Below are 18897 nucleotides of genomic sequence, written 5' to 3' on the forward strand. Positions count from 1 at the left end.
CTCCCGAGAGGCTCATCCAATTCCTCCCTTCCCAAAGGGGACGTGGAAGGGAAGGGGAGGATGCAGCAGTGGAGCTGGAGACTGGGGCAATGGCTCCCAGCAGCCCAGCCAGATAGGAACAAATTTCCCCTTAAGGGACAGGAGCTTTAAGGTTGCTAAGTAACCACCTGGCATTGTCCAACCCTGGCTGCTGGGGTTCCATGGATTCCAACGGTACATGGAGCCAGCCACCAAGCCTCTGTCTGCTGGGGGCTCTGACAAGGAGGGAAGGGAAGAGAGGACCTTGGGAAGAGCAGGAGGGAGGTGCTCAGGGATTGTGGGTGTGTCCCACGCCAGCCCGCTAACTCCTACATAGGGCAGCTGAGCTGAGCCCCAGGGAGAGGCTGCACAGGTGGGGCCAGAGCAGGGCTCGCCGGGGGGAGCAGACACAATGGCCACCATGGAGGAAGAGGACCTGTCGGAGTATTTCCGCATGCAGTATGGGCAGAAGCTCCTGAAGCTGCTGATGTGAGTAACACGCTCCCCTCCCCATCCCATCCATCCCCCGCCTTCTATGGCCTTCCACTGTTCCACCCTCCTCTGTCCCATACACCCACCTCCTTCTCTCCTTTCCCCCACATCCAGTCCTTCTCCCACATCCCTTCTGCCTTTTTGTCTCTCCACCATCTCTCCCTCTCCCACCTTCCCTTGCCCTCCCTCCACCTTTCCCCTCATAGAATATCATAGAATATCAGGGTTGGAAGGGACCTCAGGAGGTCATCTAGTCCAGCCCCCTGCTCAAAGCAGGACCAATCCACAACTAAATCATCCCAGCCAGGGCTCTGTCAAGCCTGACCTTAAAAACCAGTAAGGAAGGAGATTCCACCACCTCCCTAGGTAACTCATTCCAGTGCTTCACCCCCTCCTAGTGAAAAAGTTTTTCCTAATATCCAACCTAAACCTCCTCCACTGCAACTTGAGACTATTACTCCTTGTTCTGTCATCTGCTATCACTGAGAACAGCCTAGATCCATTGTCTTCAGAACCCCCTTTCAGGTAGTTGAAAGCAGCTATCAAATCCCCCCTCATTCTTCTCTTCTACAGACTAAACAATCCCAGTTCCCTCAGTCTCTCCTCATAAGTCATGTACTCCAGCCCCCTAATAATTTTTGTTGCCCTCTGCTGGACTCTTTCCAATTTTTCCACATCCTTCTTGTAGTGTGGGGCCTAAAGCTGGACACAGTACTCCAGATGAGGCCTCACCAATGCCGAATAGAGGGGAACGATCACATCCCTCGATCTCCCTCCCATCCTGCCTTTCTCCCTGGGCACAAGTAGAATTCAGTCTCCATGGTCATGGCCCTGGGCTTCATCCACACATGGTGCTCTGCCATGGCACCCCAGCCCTAGCCGAGTAGCTCAGAGCCCCCAGGGCACAGGCCGACCGAACGGCGAGGCCGTCTCCCTTGCGATGGGCAGGCAGCACTGAGCTCATGGGCGCAGCCACAGGCAGCCCCACAGGGAAAGCTTTTGTATCTTTGCTGCAGGAAATTCCCAGCGACGGAGGAGCAATCCCCATCACCATCCATTCGGCTGCTGGAGAAGAAGAAAGAGGCCACGCTGGTGCACAGGGCTATGGAGGCTCAGAAGGAGGTGAGAGAGGCGTGCGTGAGGGAGCCCCGCCATGACTGCTATGACCAAGAACACCAGCTAGGCTTCTTGCACACCCTTCACCTCCTGCTGGGTCCAGTCTCCTCAGGCACCCCTGAGAGGCACAGTGCAAAATCTGTCCCACTGGCCTCTGGCCCTGCTTTGGAGGGTCAGGGTGCGGGAGCACCGACTATTGGCACTGGAAGGGGGGCTCACTGAGTCAGAACAGCTGGCTCACCTTTTGCCTTTCTCCATGATCCCTGTAGGCTTTCCGGACGAGGATGGAAGCCCTGAATAACCGATGGGAGGAGCTCAGGGCCAAGGAGATTCAGCTGAAGGCTTATATAAAGAAATTTGAGCAGTTCATACAGGTACAACCAGTCCAGTGGCACTCACATAACACGCCCCTGAGCTGTAACACAGCCGCCTGTTCCCATTCCATGTGAACGTCTCCTGTGTGGTACACCCGCACACATCCCTGAGCTGTAACACTGCCTCCTGTTCCCATTCCATGTGAACGTCTCCTGTGTGGTACACCCGCACACACCCCTGAGCTGTAACACTGCCTCCTGTTCCCATTCCATGGGAACGTCTCCTGTGTGGTACACCCGCACACACCCCTGAGCTGTAACACTGCCTCCTGTTCCCATTCCATGTGAATGTCGCCTGTGTGGTACACCCGCACACACCCCTGAGCTGTAACACAGCCGCCTGTTCCCATTCCATGTGAATGTCGCCTGTGTGGTACACCCGCACACACCCCTGAGCTGTAACACAGTCGCCTGTTCCCATTTCATGTGAACGTCGCCTGTGTGGTACACCCGCACACACCCCTGAGCTGTAACACTGCCTCCTGTTCCCATTCCATGTGAACGTCTCCTGTGTGGTACACCCGCACACACCCCTGAGCTGTAACACAGTCGCCTGTTCCCATTCCATGTGAACGTCTCCTGTGTGGTACACCCGCACACACCCCTGAGTTGTAACACTGCCTCCTGTTCCCATTCCATGTGAACGTCTCCTGTGTGGTACACCCGCACACACCCCTGAGCTGTAACACTGCCTCCTGTTCCCATTCCATGTGAATGTCGCCTGTGTGGTACACCCGCACACACTCCTGAGCTTAACACAGCCGCCTGTTCCCATTCCATGTGAACGTCTCCTGTGTGGTACACCCGCACACACCCCTGAGCTGTAACACTGCCTCCTGTTCCCATTCCATGTGAACGTCTCCTGTGTGGTACACCCGCACACACCCCTGAGCTGTAACACTGCCGCCTGTTCCCATTCCATGTGAACGTCTCCTGTGTGGTACACCCGCACACACCCCTGAGCTGTAACACTGCCTCCTGTTCCCATTCCATGTGAACGTCTCCTGTGTGGTACACCTGCACACACCCCTGAGCTGTAACACTGCCGCCTGTTCCCATTCCATGTGAACGTCTCCTGTGTGGTACACCCGCACACACCCCTGAGCTGTAACACTGCCTCCTGTTCCCATTCCATGTGAACGTCTCCTCTGTGGTACACCCGCATACAGCCCTGAGCTGTAACACTGCTGCCTGTTCCCATTATGTGTAGAGGGCTCCTCCATGATACACCTGCACACACCCTTGACTCCCTCCCTCTCAACTCTCTTCTCAGCATAGAACAGGAATGAACATTGCAGGGCAGTAGCCATGATGTTATCTGCCAGGGCCTCTCCCCCAGAGCCTCTTCACTCTGTATCTCTGCCAGAGAAGGTCTCAGGAGGGGCTGGCCAGGGGTGAGTTGCTCTATGTTGCCATGAGCCTTCAACACCAGCTTTGTCATGCCCAGCTAAAGTGGCATCCATCCCAAAGTCTCAGCCAACATCTTCCCTTAGTGCTGGTAGCAGGGTGTTCTCTGCAGTCCTTCTTAGGACCAGGTGCCAATGGCTGTGGAAGCTATGGGACCCCATGCCAGCTGCTGGTGACTGTCTAGCTCGATTGCTGTCCATTGGCATGATCATGGCTCATTCAGGGTTCTTCTTCCCTCCCCTCCTCCACGCCGCCATAGTCTCTCTCCTTTTCCAAGTACTGCTGACGTTGGAGGGGCGTGGGGCTGGATAGGAGGCATCTCCTTATGATGTGGTCACATCGCTAACCTCCCACATCTCTTGTCTGGGGTTTCCTTTCTGGGGTGGTGGCGGGGGGGATTGCTAGGAAAATGACCTGAAGCGAATCAGGGCCCTGAAGAAAGCCAACAAGGAGAAAGAGCTGAAGAAACAGAGGGTGAAGGAGCTGGCCAAGGCCAAGCTGGACATGGAGGTCCTAAAACAGGAGCACCAGCAGCTCTCCAACAAGCTGCAGCAGTATTCCATCTTCAACAAGTACCTGGAGACGGTGGTCGAGGTGTCGGAGGTGAGCCCGGACCCTAGGGGCTCCCACATGCTGAGATGGGGAGCTGAGATGGGACCATGGGCAGCGGCAAAAGTCTCAGGGAGAGATGAGGCAGGGCCCAGGGTTCCCTGCAGCTGGGCGTAGAGAGTGTAGAGGAGGTGAGATGGGTTTCCCTTGTGCTAGAAAGGAGCCAGAGAAAGGAGCAGGGCTGTGTGGCAGGGACCTAGGGAAGGGACTAGAGGTTTTAGCAAAGTGGAGGTGGGACCCCAGGGATTTGGCCAAGGGAACAGAGGGTGAGGCTGGGATGAGCATGGCCCTCCCATGTGTGTGTGGGAGGCTCAGGCCAGGGGGAGGTGTGATATTTTGCTGGGGTAGGGGTGATGACGAAGCTGGGACACAGGAGAGCGCTGGTGTGGTAAGGATACTCTGGGGCAGATGTGCTATTCTCCCCTGTTAGAGGGGAGGGGATGTCCTTCCCTGCCTGGGCTGGGTATCAGTGCTGGGTATCAGTGACAGGCTCCCGTGTGCCGTGCAGGGCTACGGGGCAGTAACGCCCAGTGCACTGTGCTGCAGTTTGAGGAGATACGGGAAGTCATTGGCCGGTACAAGACGCTGGTGGGCATGCACCAGGACCTCATGCAGTCGGCGCAGGAGGGGCTGGAGATGATCGAGCAGGCGAAGATGCGCCTGTCGCACTACACGGAGGAGAAGGACGACGAGATCCTGCAGCACAACAACCAGCTGGCGCGCCTGCAGATGCGCTTTGACCACGCCCGCAGTGATGTCATCGTCTGGGTAAGGGGGCTCCCCATACATGTGCCCTGAGGAAGCCCTCTTCCTCCCCGCAGACACAGGCAGAGGGACTCTCCCAGCTTGCTGGGCAGTGGTGGGACAGGAGGCTGGCAAGGCAGCAGGATACTGCCACCCTGTTTGCTGGGTAGGTGCCTCACCCCTGACCCAGTGGGTCATCCCAGGGTTCAATCTGTGACTGCACTGGGCCAGGAGGACAGACCCTGGGTTTCAGGGCACTGGTGGGTCACAGAATCATAGACGTTAGCCCTTGTGCGTAGCAGGAGAGTTCCATTCGGTCTATTTCAAATCTGTCTATCTACACCAGGGAAAACCCCAAATGCCGCTGCCCTTGCCACAATTTAAGTCTCGCCTGAGTTGGTTCTGCATGGCGACCGAAGCTAGACTGATTTAAGAGAGGCCTAACCCAGCGTAAGGCCCTGATTCATTGGAGTACTGAACCGGGGACCAGTGGGACTCTGCCCACGCTTCATGTTAGGCACAGGTGTGAATAGCTTGCTGAGTCAGGGTCACCCTGCATCTACGCTAGGGGGTGCTTGGGGGTGACAATAAAGCAATGGCATGACGTGGGTGCATTTTTTCTCATTTAGACCAGACTGTTGGGATACGAGAGACCTATTTGGTCATATCCAATCTATCCCCCAGGGCCAGGGCTGGATTGTTCCCCACAGGAGGGCCTCCATGGCTTTGTCTAATGTAGCTATATAGGCCTCAAGTCTTGGGGCTTTCACCAGTCCCTGGGATGAAGATCCCAGGGGTTCAGAAACCTCAGCATGGCTATGGTTTTGCAGCTGTTCAGCCTTTGCTTTGTCCAATTGTAATCCATGACTCCAAATTATACCCCTTATACCCCTTGATTCACCCCTCTTTTCTGTTTATACCCTTCAGAGATTTGCAGATATTTGTCATGGTCCTCCTGGTTCATGGTTGGTAGCCAGGGCCCTGTGAATGATGGGATGACACGACTGCGTAAATAGCTGCATAATTCCCCCTGTTTTAGAAGTGGCCGCAGAATTGTGCTCTGCAATCCAAGCTTTCATTTAAAATCACAAGAAAAGTGAAGAAAACCTTCCAAATGCGACGCATCCTGTCTTATTGTTTGGTTCTGGTTCCTTCCCCATTTCTAGTACTGTTATACAGTATTTATATCATTACCTCTTTGAACATTCCCTGATGAAGGCACGCTGGCTGCTGCTGCTGGTGTGAATTGTTTTTCTTTCCCAGCAGCATTACAATGTGCTGCCCCTTTAGCAGGGTGTTTTTTAAGTTTCCCCCCGCCTTTTCCAGTGCTCCCAGACTGTCCATACCTCTTCCCTCTGCATCATGCTCACTAGACTTAGCTCCCCAAACCAACTCTTGTGAACTCTGACCTGCTTGTGCAGGTGCATTCTGGGAACTTGCCATTACTCTGCTGATTTCTCGTAATGATGATCACCAGCTATGGCTCATGATCCCGAGCCGAGGCTTTTCCAGGTGTGAATGGAAGTGAAAGGACAGATCCATGCTGTGTAGTGTCCAGGGGGAGGGTGGGTACTGCCCAGGTGGCAGATGGGCCGCTATCAAGTTGGTATCTCCAGTGCTTTGCCACCCTCTCTGCTGAGCAGCTTATTTCCATGCTCTCTGCCGTCCTCTCCTCTCTCCGCAGGAGTCTCGCTGGGCCCACATTCAGAACACAGCCGCCAAGAAAACCCTCATGCTGGGCACCATCAAGATGGCCACCCTGAACCTCTTCCAGAGTGTGAGCAAGCAACTGAAGGAGACCTTGAGCGTGCCCGTGGAGGACACCCACAAGCAGCTGGACATGGTACAGCCAGGCTGATGCCTACCCCTCACCCCCAGATCAGGGAAGGAGAGCAGCACCTGCCCCAGGTGCAGGAGAGGCCTGGAGAAAACAGAGTGTATCAGGCACCTCACCCCACCCTGGAGGGGACTCTTTAGGACAGAGCTGGGGTGCTGTTGGCAGAGCAGAGGGGGGTGTACACCAGCAATAAATGAGCATGGTGTCTGAGTTGATCCTTGCCCCCTCTCGCCCCAGAGAGGGGCCAGGGCAGGAGAGGGAGGGTCTATTTGTGGAGGCAGAAGGCTGGATGAATTGGGACCGCGGGTGACTGAACTGGCTACAAATCCCTTGTGTATCTGGGCCATCACTCCACGCTTCCATTAGCTGGCTCCCTGCCCTCAAAGACTGGCCCCCAAAGAGCCATCCCACTTGCTCTGAGCTGGGGATGCAAATGTCCAGTCCTCCTCCTCTGCAGACCAATTTAAAGCCATGGGAAATGTGCCTTTCAGAGGAGCCAAACACCTGCTATTCACGCTGCAAAAGCCATTCCAAGCAGTCCTAAACCTCCAGCCCTGCCATCTCTCTTCTCTACCCAGATCCAGCAGTTCATCCAGGACCTCTCCGATATCTGGGCAGAGGTGAGAAAGAAGGACATCCAAAGCCGATCAATGATAGTTGTGGTCAAGGACGTGTAAGGGAAACACCAGCTGCCCCTGTTCTGCCAAGGGAAGGCTTGGCCAGCTGAGACAGGAAAGGAAAGGGTCTCCCATGGATGCTGCAGACTGTACTTCGGTGCTCTCCGTCCTCCTGGCTCTGAGCTCCTGGGCAAACGGAGACAGTCTGTGTTATAAAGACAATGTATTCTAAGACTCCACGTCATTTTCATGGAGTTTGTTCCTCACATTACATTAAAAACCACCCCACAGCACCCTGACATAGAGCTGGGGGCATTTCTCCACTTACACGTTGTTGCTGAAAACTATAGATTTGGCTCAACCAAGATATTTCGCAAACTCTTCCTGAATTCCCCCAAAATCCCCCAAAACTCCAAACGTTTCATTTCAACATTTTCTGACCAAAGCATTTCTTTTGATTCAAAACATTCTGTTTCCATGAGACGTTTCCTTCCATTTTATTATTTTTTTTAAATGTTAAAAAAAAAAAAAGCTCAAAACCAAAGTTAAATGTTCCATTTTGGGTCAGACAAAATGCTTAGTTCGACACCAAGTGAACTCTTTGATTTGTGGAAAATTTTGGGAATTTAGTTATCAACTTGACCCAAAACTAATATGTGATCTGATTTTTCGGAATTGGTAGATGACTAAAGAAACCAGTTATTTGCCCAGCTCTCCCAGGGGGGGATGATCGCTCCCCCAGTATCACAGCCACGAATCCTCTTCGGTACTAAGAGAGTGGGATGTTCTGCACAGGGAAAGAACATCCCGGCGAACCCAACCCCAGAAAGGCACTAATGAGGAGGCTGGGCCAGAGACTGGTAAACCCAATGGGTTTGCCTGTGTCTCATTCCCAGCAACACCTCATTCTGGCTAGGGCAGAGACTGCTCTGACTGTTATGCATCCCCCTCTATCTGATTCCCTGAACCTCCCCCTGCACCCAGGGACTGGTTACAGCGTTTTCACTTCACTTAGGGATAGGTCACTTTCCCGAGGTAAAAATTCCCCCCAGGCTGATATGGAGGGAATGGAGCAGCTCTCCCAATCTGGCAGGAGGCCTGGGGAGGAGAGCGGGTGCCCTGGGTTGGTGTGAGAGATTGAGAGGGGGGAGCATGTGCCTGGGCTGGTTTGAGGGGCTGAGGGAGGGGTGCAGGTCCCCCAGGCTGGGGTGAGGAATTCAGGGAGGGGAGTGGGTGCAGGGGCAGATTTGAGGGGCTGGGGGAGGAGAGCGTCTCCCAGGTCAGGGGGATGTTTGGGGGAGTTGGTGTCCCAGGCTGGTGTGAGGGGTTGGGGGGAAAAGAGAGAGTCTTCTGGGATGGCAGGAGGGATTGCGGGAGGAGCAGGTCTCTGTGATGCTGCCCAGGAGAACCCATCTTTGTGAGGCACCTCGCTACCACCTGCCCTTAGCATGAGGGAGCCTTGTCTGTAGCTGCCCGGGCTCAGTTCCATGACACTCAGTTACTAGCAACATAAACATTCCCCCTTGGCTGCTGTGGGCTCGGCTTTCTCTGTACAGGTTAGCGATAGGCACACATTAGCCTCTGGGTCCTCCACGTGTCCCCTGTAGTGTCGCAGGCCCCTATCCCCAGGATTACCCAGCCCACTGTTCCCAAAGGAACGGTGCACCACAGCTTACAAGTTTTACCTTTCCACAGATCCGCTCAGCACACAGCACTTAGCCATATTTCTAGTGAAAGCAAGAGTAAGTTTGTTATCAAAGGACAGAAATTCAAATGATACCAAGTAAGACTATTGGAAACAAATGGTTACATAGAAAATAAAATCACCACGTGCTTACTAGACCTAAACTTACCGCCCAAGTTATCCTCATACCTAGAGAAGTTTCTCTCACCCAACTTTCTTCCCAGCATGTTCAGCCAAACCTGGCTGTCCCTCTGTCCTGAAGCAAATCCCACTGTAAGGTCACTTCCTCAGGGAATCCTTGGGGATTCCTCTGTTCCCCAGATATAGTTTCAAACGTTCATCATGTTAACTCCTAAACAGGCTACCCCCTGCTGGTTTAATATTTTCCTGCAGCTCCAGCAATTGACTGATTCGCATTTGGCTCCGACTGTAGATGGGCATCTGTTGAGAACTATACAATATTCCGTTTGCCCGTGGCCAGCCAAAGAGAGAAGCGTCTCTGCCCCCTGCCTGGGAGAAGCATGTGCATCACCCTTTGGTGACCTGCCTTAATACACAGTCCTACCGAGCACCGTTTTTACACTATACACATAACTCCTCACATAGTTTTCCTGTATACGTCTTGCAATGATGGTGATGATCAGTGTGACACAAGCTTTCAGTAGACATGACATTCATGAGTGAACTAGTACGCAGATCCCAGACCCAGGGTATCCCTCTAACCCTTAGGCACTCCGTGCCCTCTTGTCAGGTGGCACTAAGAGATCGCTGGATCACAGTCTCCCGGGCTGGCATGGAGGTTTTGGGGGAGCGGGGCTGCTGGGCTGGTGTGGGGTCTTTCTTGACAAATACCCACCATCATCCAATCTAAATAAAGGAGGGGGATTATTCCAAGCCTCTGGAGAGGGCAAAGTAAGGAACAATGGCTTGAGGCTGTTGCCCTATTTCAGTTTGAGTTGGCATCTTAATAGTTCTGTGTTAAAGTGCACTGTCCCTAGAGAGCAAGTCTGTCCCCAGGCTGCTCCAGTTTTACAATCAGCGGGGTGAGACTTCCCTGAAGGTTCTAGGAGCAGATGAAGAACGAACACAGCAACCACAAACACACTACAAGTGAGCTATTGTGTCTTTACTACAAGCTCCACTCCACAGACAATCAATGTCACAATCACAAACAACACCAAGCGAACCCATGCAATATCCAGCAGCGTGTTCATACTCATGTACCCAGCGATATCAGAGAGCTTCACGGCTCTCTCAACAGGTAGCCATCCTTTGGGGAGGGGGCGGGGGGGAGTCTCCTGATGGGGCCTTCCCACCTTATCCATACCAGGGCAGGAAACCCTTTTATCCTGGGTTATAACCAAACCCACCACCTTATGCATATGTACAAGAATTCCAACCCCCTTTTCCTTATCTGTACTTCTGCACCCCATAAAGGTTGGGGTGCCTTGCTTTCCACAGGTTACCCTCTTAGTTCCCCTTATTCTAGGGTTGCCAATTGTGGTTGGATGTATTCCTGGAGATTTCATCACATGACATAATCTTTAATTAAAGATTAATTTTAATTCTTGGAGACTCTAGGCCAACCCTGGAGGCTTGGCAACCCTACTTTATTTCCATTATGCATCTATGTAAACACATCCCCATGGTGACCTGAGGTTCCTGCAAAAGTTCCCATGATGTTACATTAATATCTTGCAGTCTAGACATTGTGGCATATTTTTCTGAACATCACCCATGGGCACATTCTTCACAGGAATCTTGTACCTTTACTGATCCACAGTTATTCCTGGGTCACTTATGTCAACGCTTCATAGGCCTGAGACCTAACATGGCTAAACTGAAATTTGACAGGCTTCATCCTCTAGGCCTTGCAATACTTACTGATATACCTAATGTTATACTCCTACAATAGTGTCCTACGTAAACCTCTCCATCACACCTGACTTAATTATACTTAACCACAACAACACCTCTATTAAATGAAATAATTGGCTACAAGGCCTGAGGCTGGAGCTGGATAGGAGACACCAGGGAAAGTGTTAATATGGGACGTGGTGAGTGAAAGAAACAAGTGAGGGAGGTGGGAGCAGGGACCGTAATTGCCAAGGTACGGGCAGACCAATCTAGGCCAAAGGGGGCAGGGGGCGCTCCAGGCAAGGCAGACATGTGACAGGAAAGAGAACATAGGGATTTGGCTTCCCATCAGCTGTGAAACATTGCCAAGGATTAATGAGTTGTTTATCATTCGCACTTTCCATTCAGACTTCACTGGCCTCAGACGATGATCTCTTCAGAGCAACAGCCTGTGGGCTTGTCTACACAGGAACATTTTACTAGTTACTCTGAAGTTAAACCAATCTAGCTGTACCAGTATAGCCTCTGTGTGGACACCTTATTCTGGTATAAGATTGGCTTTTTTTCAGTTTATCTTACACTCCTTCCCAAGTGACATCAGCTAAAGTGAATAAAGGCCTCTGATACCATTGAGCAGGGTGCACACCTTAGCTTATACTCGAATAATGTTCCTGTGTAGGCAAGCCTGGCTCTTCACTCCCTGTTCTAGGCATTGGTAACCATTGTGCTGAGGCCCTGGAATTCAGACCAATCTGCCAGGAGTAAGGAGGCGTGTGGGATCCAATCAACTGAAATCAGCCTGAGCTGAAATCAGTACTGGTTTAGCTCTCGTAATGGGAGTGCTTTAAACTCAAGTCCTGGCAGTAACAGGGGGAATTAAATGAATCTTTATTTTGGAGAGAAGCTTTTAGAAAGGCAGCGAGCCTAGTCTTTGGATAATGTCAGAGAATCGATCGGAGACGGCAAACCACCACAGTGAAAGGAAAGCACCTCATGTGTTCTTCCTTTTTGGTTTTTAAGGTGGAATACTAGCAAACAGCTCACTGTGTGAGCCCCGGGCTGGTGGGCTGGGGAGGGGCTGCATTGTGTGTGTGATCCATGCCTGCCTTGCAACAACAGCACATGAACCGGTGATAAAACAAGCCCTGTGGCCTCATTTACACCACTCGGAAACAGTTATTAAAATCGGGGTGGGGGTAGGGCGCGTGGGTGTGTGGACAGTGAGACACGCGGGCAGTATCTATGTACCTGGGTTACTGCCTCCAGATTCCTGTCCAGGGCTTTGGGCCAACCAAGGTACAGACCAGCCTCAGAGGATCCATCCTAAGCCCTGAGCCTGCAGATACTAACACGTGAGGAGCGCCACTGCATACTGCCTGATTGCTCAGATGCTTAAAAATATTTGCATGCATAAGTGTTTGCAGGATTGAGGCCCTGGTTTTTACACAGAACCCATGCAAGCTGGGAGAGGACTTTAGGAGTTTAATGAGCACTGTGTGGCTACTCCTACAGTGCAGACATGATGACTGAGGCTTAGTCATGCAGCTAACCACGGACTAGTCTCGAGTTCGGGAGCTCCCCTGTGCCCTGAGATAGCCAGTAACAGGTGAGTTAAGGTCCTGCAGACACTAGGGATGGGCACATTTCAAAGTGTTTAAAACTGCAGAAAGGCTTAGCACCGGAATGAGTTTTTATAAACAAACGCCAAATAATCACTTGATCCAGTTATAAAAATCAGCCAACCCTCAGGGGATCGAACTGTTTGCTGAAGTAATGAGCTGGATCATGTCTTCTTCTAATTCAAAGGCATCTGGTTTCAAATAGTCCCTGATAAGCTCTTGCCTTCCCTTTCCAGGGTTTGCCTGCTGCCCCTGCTACACACCAGCATCATTACAAAGCTGTAGAATGGGACACTTATTGGAGATGCTTTCAGCTCCCAGCCCATGCAGGTGGTAACCAAGAGAAACTCAGACACAACCCCAAATCATTCATTCACTTCTCAGTCCCGGGGCTCCTTTTTCATCTACTCCGTTCTGCGTCACTTTTCTGCACCCCTTGATATTTGCCAGTCTCCTCATTCCTTCCCTTTGTTTCTGCATTTCTTTCTTTCCTAGTCTCTGCTCTTCCTCTTAATAGGGCAGGATCACCCCACTTCCCTTCTTCTGCTGTTCCCCACCCCTAGTTAAACACAGGTCCTGGCATCACATTGGCGGCTGAGGGCAAGGGTTCCTCTGTCCAGTCAATGGCGCTTCCTGAGTCAGGCACAGGGTGGCACTGAAGAGCAATCCAGTTCTTGCTCTCCCTGCCTGCCTCATCTCAGACTTTGGGGGGCTTCAGGTCACCTCAGGACTGTCCCCCGAAATCTCTGGAGTTTTGACTGGGGATGCCACATTCACAGGCATCACAGCTGTGATAATGACCCTGACTAGAAAAGAGGAGCAATAGACGCAAGTCCAAGCAGACCAAAGTAAAGATCCTCCTCGAGCCCCAGCATTGTCCTGATTTCATTCAAAAGCTTGGGACACAGGATTGGCCTAATTACAAATTATCCGATGTCATTTTCCTCTCTGAATGCCCCCAAGCTGCTGGCTGGACAATGGGGGCTGGGGCCCAGCGACAGTCAAGAAAAGCCTCCCAGGGCCTTTTCAGTATTGCTCCTCTTCTCCCCCGCCCTGGTGCACAGAGCTACTTCGCCCTCAACAGCCAGCTTGGGCCAGCCCAGCACATGGCATAGCAAGTTTGGTCCCAAACGGGGATGCGTGGCCACTAGAGCTGGCCGTGGGACAAGCCTGGTTTTGTGGCACCGTTCGAGGTTTCCAAACTTGTTTTTGTTCGGATGGGAACAAACCAAAGCCTTTTGAACATGTTCACCCAAATGGGATTGTGTCAAAATGTCTGGGGTGGGCTTTTTTTATATCAAAACCTGAGCTTTTCAATTTGGGGCAGATGGCTGGGACACCGGACTGGGATGTAGGAGACCCAGGTTTAAATCCCTGCTCCATAGCAGAGTTTTTCCATCCCAGATCAGCATGATTCAGACAAAGCAGGGACTTTGGAACATCGCAGGCCACTGCACCAACAACCAGGCTATGGGGTACAAGAAGAGCATGCTCTCTTCCTAACAAAACGGTCATTGCAACTGCTGTGTCTCCACGAAACATGGTGGCGTCGGCAAAATTTCATTTAATCTAAAATGTTCCCAGCAGCTGTAGTGGACAACAAATTCCAGTCGATCTCTTGTCTCTTCTATTTGTGTCTCCTCACTACCTCCATCCCATGTCTTTCCTATGTGTGTCTCCCCACCACATCCATCCCTTGTCTCTTTGGACCTGGCGTCTCATAGGTAGAGAGCCCAGGGAGCTTGGGCTGGTGAAGGGCACTAATGTTGCTAGTGTGCAAAGGGGGACAGAGTGTTCCAAGGTGGTTGGGGAACCAGGATGATGATGGAGGGAGCAGGTCCTTGGGTGCAGGGTGACTGACCTGAGATTGTTGGAGCTGTGAGGTTTTAAGATCAACAGGATTCACATAGTGCAAGGGGAGGGGAGAACATGGGACTTCCCCAGCTGCTTCTAACAATGCTTTGCCCACAACACTTCTGCCTTCATGCATACATCCACCCACAAGGGACTGTTAGTGTAGGGTTGTCTGTTAGGACTGTTACATGTCCTGGGAGTCTGATCTTGGAATCTGGCCCCTGTCTTTGGGTTTAATGTAGTTAAATCAATGTCTGTATGTTGCTATCCGTGCGCATGTATAGTCCATATTTTCTCATTTCACCTGCCGAGGCCCCGATTCAGATCACACTTCTGTGGGATTTGCACTGGTGTGACACCCTTGGAGATTTACATCGGTGCAAGCGAGATCACAACCTGGCCCTTGGCTTGTACCATGTCCCCAGAATAAACATCAATAGGTCCTTGGTTTAAAACACAACATCAAGCTGTTTTCTTGCGGTTCCTGGTGTAGCAATTGCAGGGAAGGGAGAGTGGGGGGAGGGAAGGGTCTATCTCTGCAAGTGGAATCGGCCTGCTCAGGAGAAGAAGAGCATTGTTAGTGAAATGAAGGCATCAATCGGTGCATTTGACAGTGTGCATTAGCCCAAGATGAAAAGGTTGCTGGGCCCAGTGTGCTCCTGGCGATGTTCAGCAGTAGCATTTACTGTTGATATGACTCTATGAAGAGTGAATCTGAGCTCCAGGGTGAAGTGAGTTGCCAGCGATGCTCTTTCTGCAGCGCTACCTTATTGGTAACTCAGGCTTGACAAAGATCATATGCCAGGAGGCCACACAAGGTGTGGGCCTAGCAGAGGTCAGAGGCCCGAGCTCCGGCAGTGAGGTAGCAGCTACTCAGGAGCCTGGGTATTTGTATTATTAAGAATGCCACTTATGGAGTGGCTCCAGGAGGCCAGCAATAGGGACCTCATTGTAACAGGGTAGCCCCCAGCTCAAGCACCCCAGCTGCAGCAGGCCGTGGCACAACCAGTATGCCTGCCTCAGTTTCCCTAGAAAAGGGAACACAGTCTCTCCCAGAGTCCATTCAAAGCTCCATCTTTGGGGATAATTTATTCACGAGCATGTGAAATAATATGCAGAGCCCTCGTGATAAAAATGTTCTTCCCCACACCCTAAAATGCCACAGATCACAGCAGTTCCCATCCCGCTCCAGGGACCTCATCTCCACTCATTCTCCCCACAGGCCATCTCCTGCCTGCTCCCCGCCTCTTTTTGCCTTTGTTCAAGGGCTCTGCCGTCCAGGACGTCTGCCCAAGAGATCCCAGATTCGCTTCTCTATCACAGCACTTCTCTGGGAGCCCCAAGTCAGGTCTCCCATGAGAGGGGCCCCCACAGTGTTCCACTCCATAGGCCTCCTCACCTGAGAGTCCTCCCCTGCTCGGGGAACATCCCACCACGACCACCCCACGGGCCCTGGGATCAGCTTCTCACAGTCCTCCTCCGCCACAAGGCCTCTCCCCACAGTGTTCCATTCCACAGGACCCCTGCCCGTGACTCTGACCCCTGCTCCTGGGATCCACCCTCCAGTATCAACCCTCTTGTTCTGGGCTCTGCTTCCCCACCCCAGGCTGGTTCTCCTGGCTCCTCAGGGCCTCTGCACCAGCTCTCCTGTATCTCAGCCGCTCTGGCCATTCCTCGCCAACAACTATCTTCACCGTGTGCTCTTCCCAACAGCTCCCTGGTCCAGCCCAGCTCTGCTGCTGCTACTGCTGCTGTTTCTCTCTGAGTCTCTCCCTTCTTCCTCAGGCAGCTCTCACTCGCCCTTTTCCTGCCTCCCTTTTCCTGTGGCCCAGGTGCCTTCCCTTAAGCCCAGTTGGGAGGCAGCTGAGAAGTCCCAGCCATGCTGCGACTCTCTTACAGGAGCTAGTCCCCCTGTGACTCTCAGCATTCACTCCTACATGATCATGGGCCCACTCCTCAACAGTATTTACTCACTCCTTACTTGGGCAAAAATCTCATTGACAGCAATGGGGGATTTGCTGGAGGAAATGCTGAGCATGGACTTTGGGGTGAGGCTCAGTAATCTTACAGGTGGGTAAACTGAAGGACAGAGGGGACTTACTAATGGGCCAAACCCTGAGTTCCTGATACAGGTGAGGTCCCGCTGCAGTAGTTTGGGAGGCAAGGGGGGGTCAGAAGCAGAGTGTAAGGGGCCCAGGAGGGGATCTGAAGGGTAGGAGGGATTCAGGTGCTGAAATGTGTGGTAGGGATGAGGCTTGATAGGAATTACCATAAGTGAAGGCCAGCAAACCTATTTTCACTTGTCATTTACCCTGGTGTGATCATGGCTCCCACTCACAAGTTGGATGCATTATTCACTCCTCCAGAGGTTGATCCAGAGTCCTCAGGACCTGATCCTGGGGAGATGAACTCCCACAGCTCCCAGGAACTCCCAGGAACTGTATGTTGTTTGTGCTCAGCACCCTTCAGGATCAGGCCCTGAATGTGCTGGCTGTACATTAACATGTATGTTATTGCAGTGAACCGTGTTGGCCAATACATACATGTTGGGGTTGTATACGACACATGAATGAGTGCTATGTGCATGGAATTAACATCATAAAATGCATTATAGATAGATAAAGTGTTGGGATTGTCACCTGCATGTATTAGGCTCTCCCCACTAGTCCGTTCACCCACGCCAAGTATACCACAACATTTTGGCAGTAGAAAACAGAAGCCTGTCAAAGCCAAGATACATAACTGGTGAGGCCTCGCACAGGCTGGGAATGGTCTGAACATAGAGAAACCTACGGTAAAAAAGGTACAGAACAAAACAACCAGTTACAGAACTGTAACGAACTGGGGGGTTGGACTTTAGTGATGGGTAAAGAGTTTTATATCTTGTAAAATCATCCTGTAAATATGGCTGGATGAAATGCGTGTCTTTGAAGCACACCTTCTGTGCCAGGTGACCATGCTGTGTGCTAAGCATTGCTTCCCAGAAGGGGGGAATGTGTGTCTCCTTTTCATATTGTCCTGCTTTCTCTTTAAACAATAAATTTGGCTACATTTGGTTATATGGGCTCTTGAACACTTCTGAGAACCAGACGCGAGTGGAGTCAAACAACAACTGGCTACACGTTTTTGTCAATAACAGTGTCCCACTCACCATGTGACTTAGCGCACAACCACTCCTGTTCAAAGCCCTCCTTTGGCTACACTTCCCCCAGCAAACCCCTTGCACTGGCCTCCTCTCTGATTAAGGTGAAACTTTCTTCAAACCAGGCATGGGCACAAGCCACAAACTCCGGATCCAGTGTTCAAGCACCACAAAGTTCTGGGCAGTTCGAATCCGGAGTTTGGTTCGGTCCCTTTATAAAATGGGGGGTTTGAGCTGTGAATACCCTGAATTTCAGCTCAGGGAGTTGGGATCAGACACTGAACTGTTGCCTCGTGTGCCATGTGTGTCTGAGTTACACTGTGATTATTTGCAGGGTGAGGCCATGGGCTGGTTCTGGGTTTTATAAAGCAATTATCTGCTACTCTGAACAGAATGACTAATAATAAACAGATCTGAATGGGACCCTGTATTGCATCAAAAGAGCCATCAGGATATTCAGCTGAAAACAGCACCCTCAGTTTTGTGAGCTTCTGTGTGTGCGGCGGGTTCCTAGCCCCAAAGCCACATAAATGGGGCAGTAATGCCATCCTCAGCCTCCAGGGAAAATAGCAAAAGGTTTGAAAGCACGGGAAGGAGAATACAGGCAGCAGCGTCCTGCAGTGCTGCTAGTGGCCGGCAGCTGGGGAGAGAAGCAGCAGACTGGCTGCATACGAAAGTGCTTTCAGACCACGTTTTTCCGCTGTAAGTAATGAGGGAGAAAGTCCGAAAGCAGTGCATCCACTCCGCATTGTTTCTGCCGGTTAAAGCTACATCCCTTGGCAATCATTGCCGAGCAGCATTCTGCACAGCTATCCCATGGTGCACGGTTCCACCATGAGGCCCTATGCATTCTGGGGCTTTCTCACAGTACATGGTGGGATGCCTACTGGAACTGACTGGAATTCTGGGACTTTGGGTCAAACTAAACAAGTCCCATGACTCCTCTCCAGCCACCCCAGCTGGTTTTTGAGAGCTGGCGCCATTGTCCAATCACCGTCAGGTAGCCTGGCGGGCACACTGCTGAGCACCCCGATCCTGACCATCCTTCATATGAGCAGGCTGATCCGCCTGTATTGGTGATCACGCAGCTGGATGGCTTTGGATGGGTTGGGAGACTAGTGATTCTCTTCTAGCAGACAGAGGCTGATGCTGGGTGCAGCTATGGAGGGTAAAGCAACCTGTCTCCCCCACCCCCAACCCATCCTCCCCCAGGACTGCAATGCCATGCTTATATAGTGTGTGTGAGCGTGTATGTGTATGCAGGCATATGTGAGCATGGGTATGTGTGCACTGTGTGTGCATAAGCATGAGTGTGTGTGTGTGCTCAGTGTGTGTGTGTGAGCATGTGTGCTCAGTGTGTGTGTGTGCGTGCGCTTACAGGTGAACATGGGGGGTGTTCCCTATGCTCGTATGGGTGAGCATGTGGATGTACATGCCCTGCGTGTGGACTGTGATGGGGCATTCACCCCACACAAGGCTTGGACGGGTGAAGATGGCTAAGTGGGCCAATTAACTGCCCAGGCTACA

At 51.8% G+C, this 18897-nt stretch overlaps 1 protein-coding gene across 1 annotated transcript; it reads left to right on the forward strand.

Annotated features, from left to right (window-relative positions):
- The first annotated feature begins 430 nt into the window (after positions 1-430).
- CCDC42 (coiled-coil domain containing 42) lies at positions 431-7274 on the forward strand. Its single transcript, XM_048818904.1, has 7 exons — positions 431-507; positions 1527-1632; positions 1896-2000; positions 3813-4010; positions 4563-4784; positions 6445-6603; positions 7176-7274. Exons 1-7 carry the CDS (start codon positions 431-433, stop codon positions 7272-7274), a joined length of 966 nt encoding a protein of 321 aa, XP_048674861.1.
- Positions 7275-18897: the final 11623 nt, after the last annotated feature.

This window comes from Caretta caretta, chromosome 14 (assembly GCF_965140235.1).
Source record: "Caretta caretta isolate rCarCar2 chromosome 14, rCarCar1.hap1, whole genome shotgun sequence".
Lineage (NCBI taxonomy): Eukaryota > Metazoa > Chordata > Testudines > Cheloniidae > Caretta > Caretta caretta.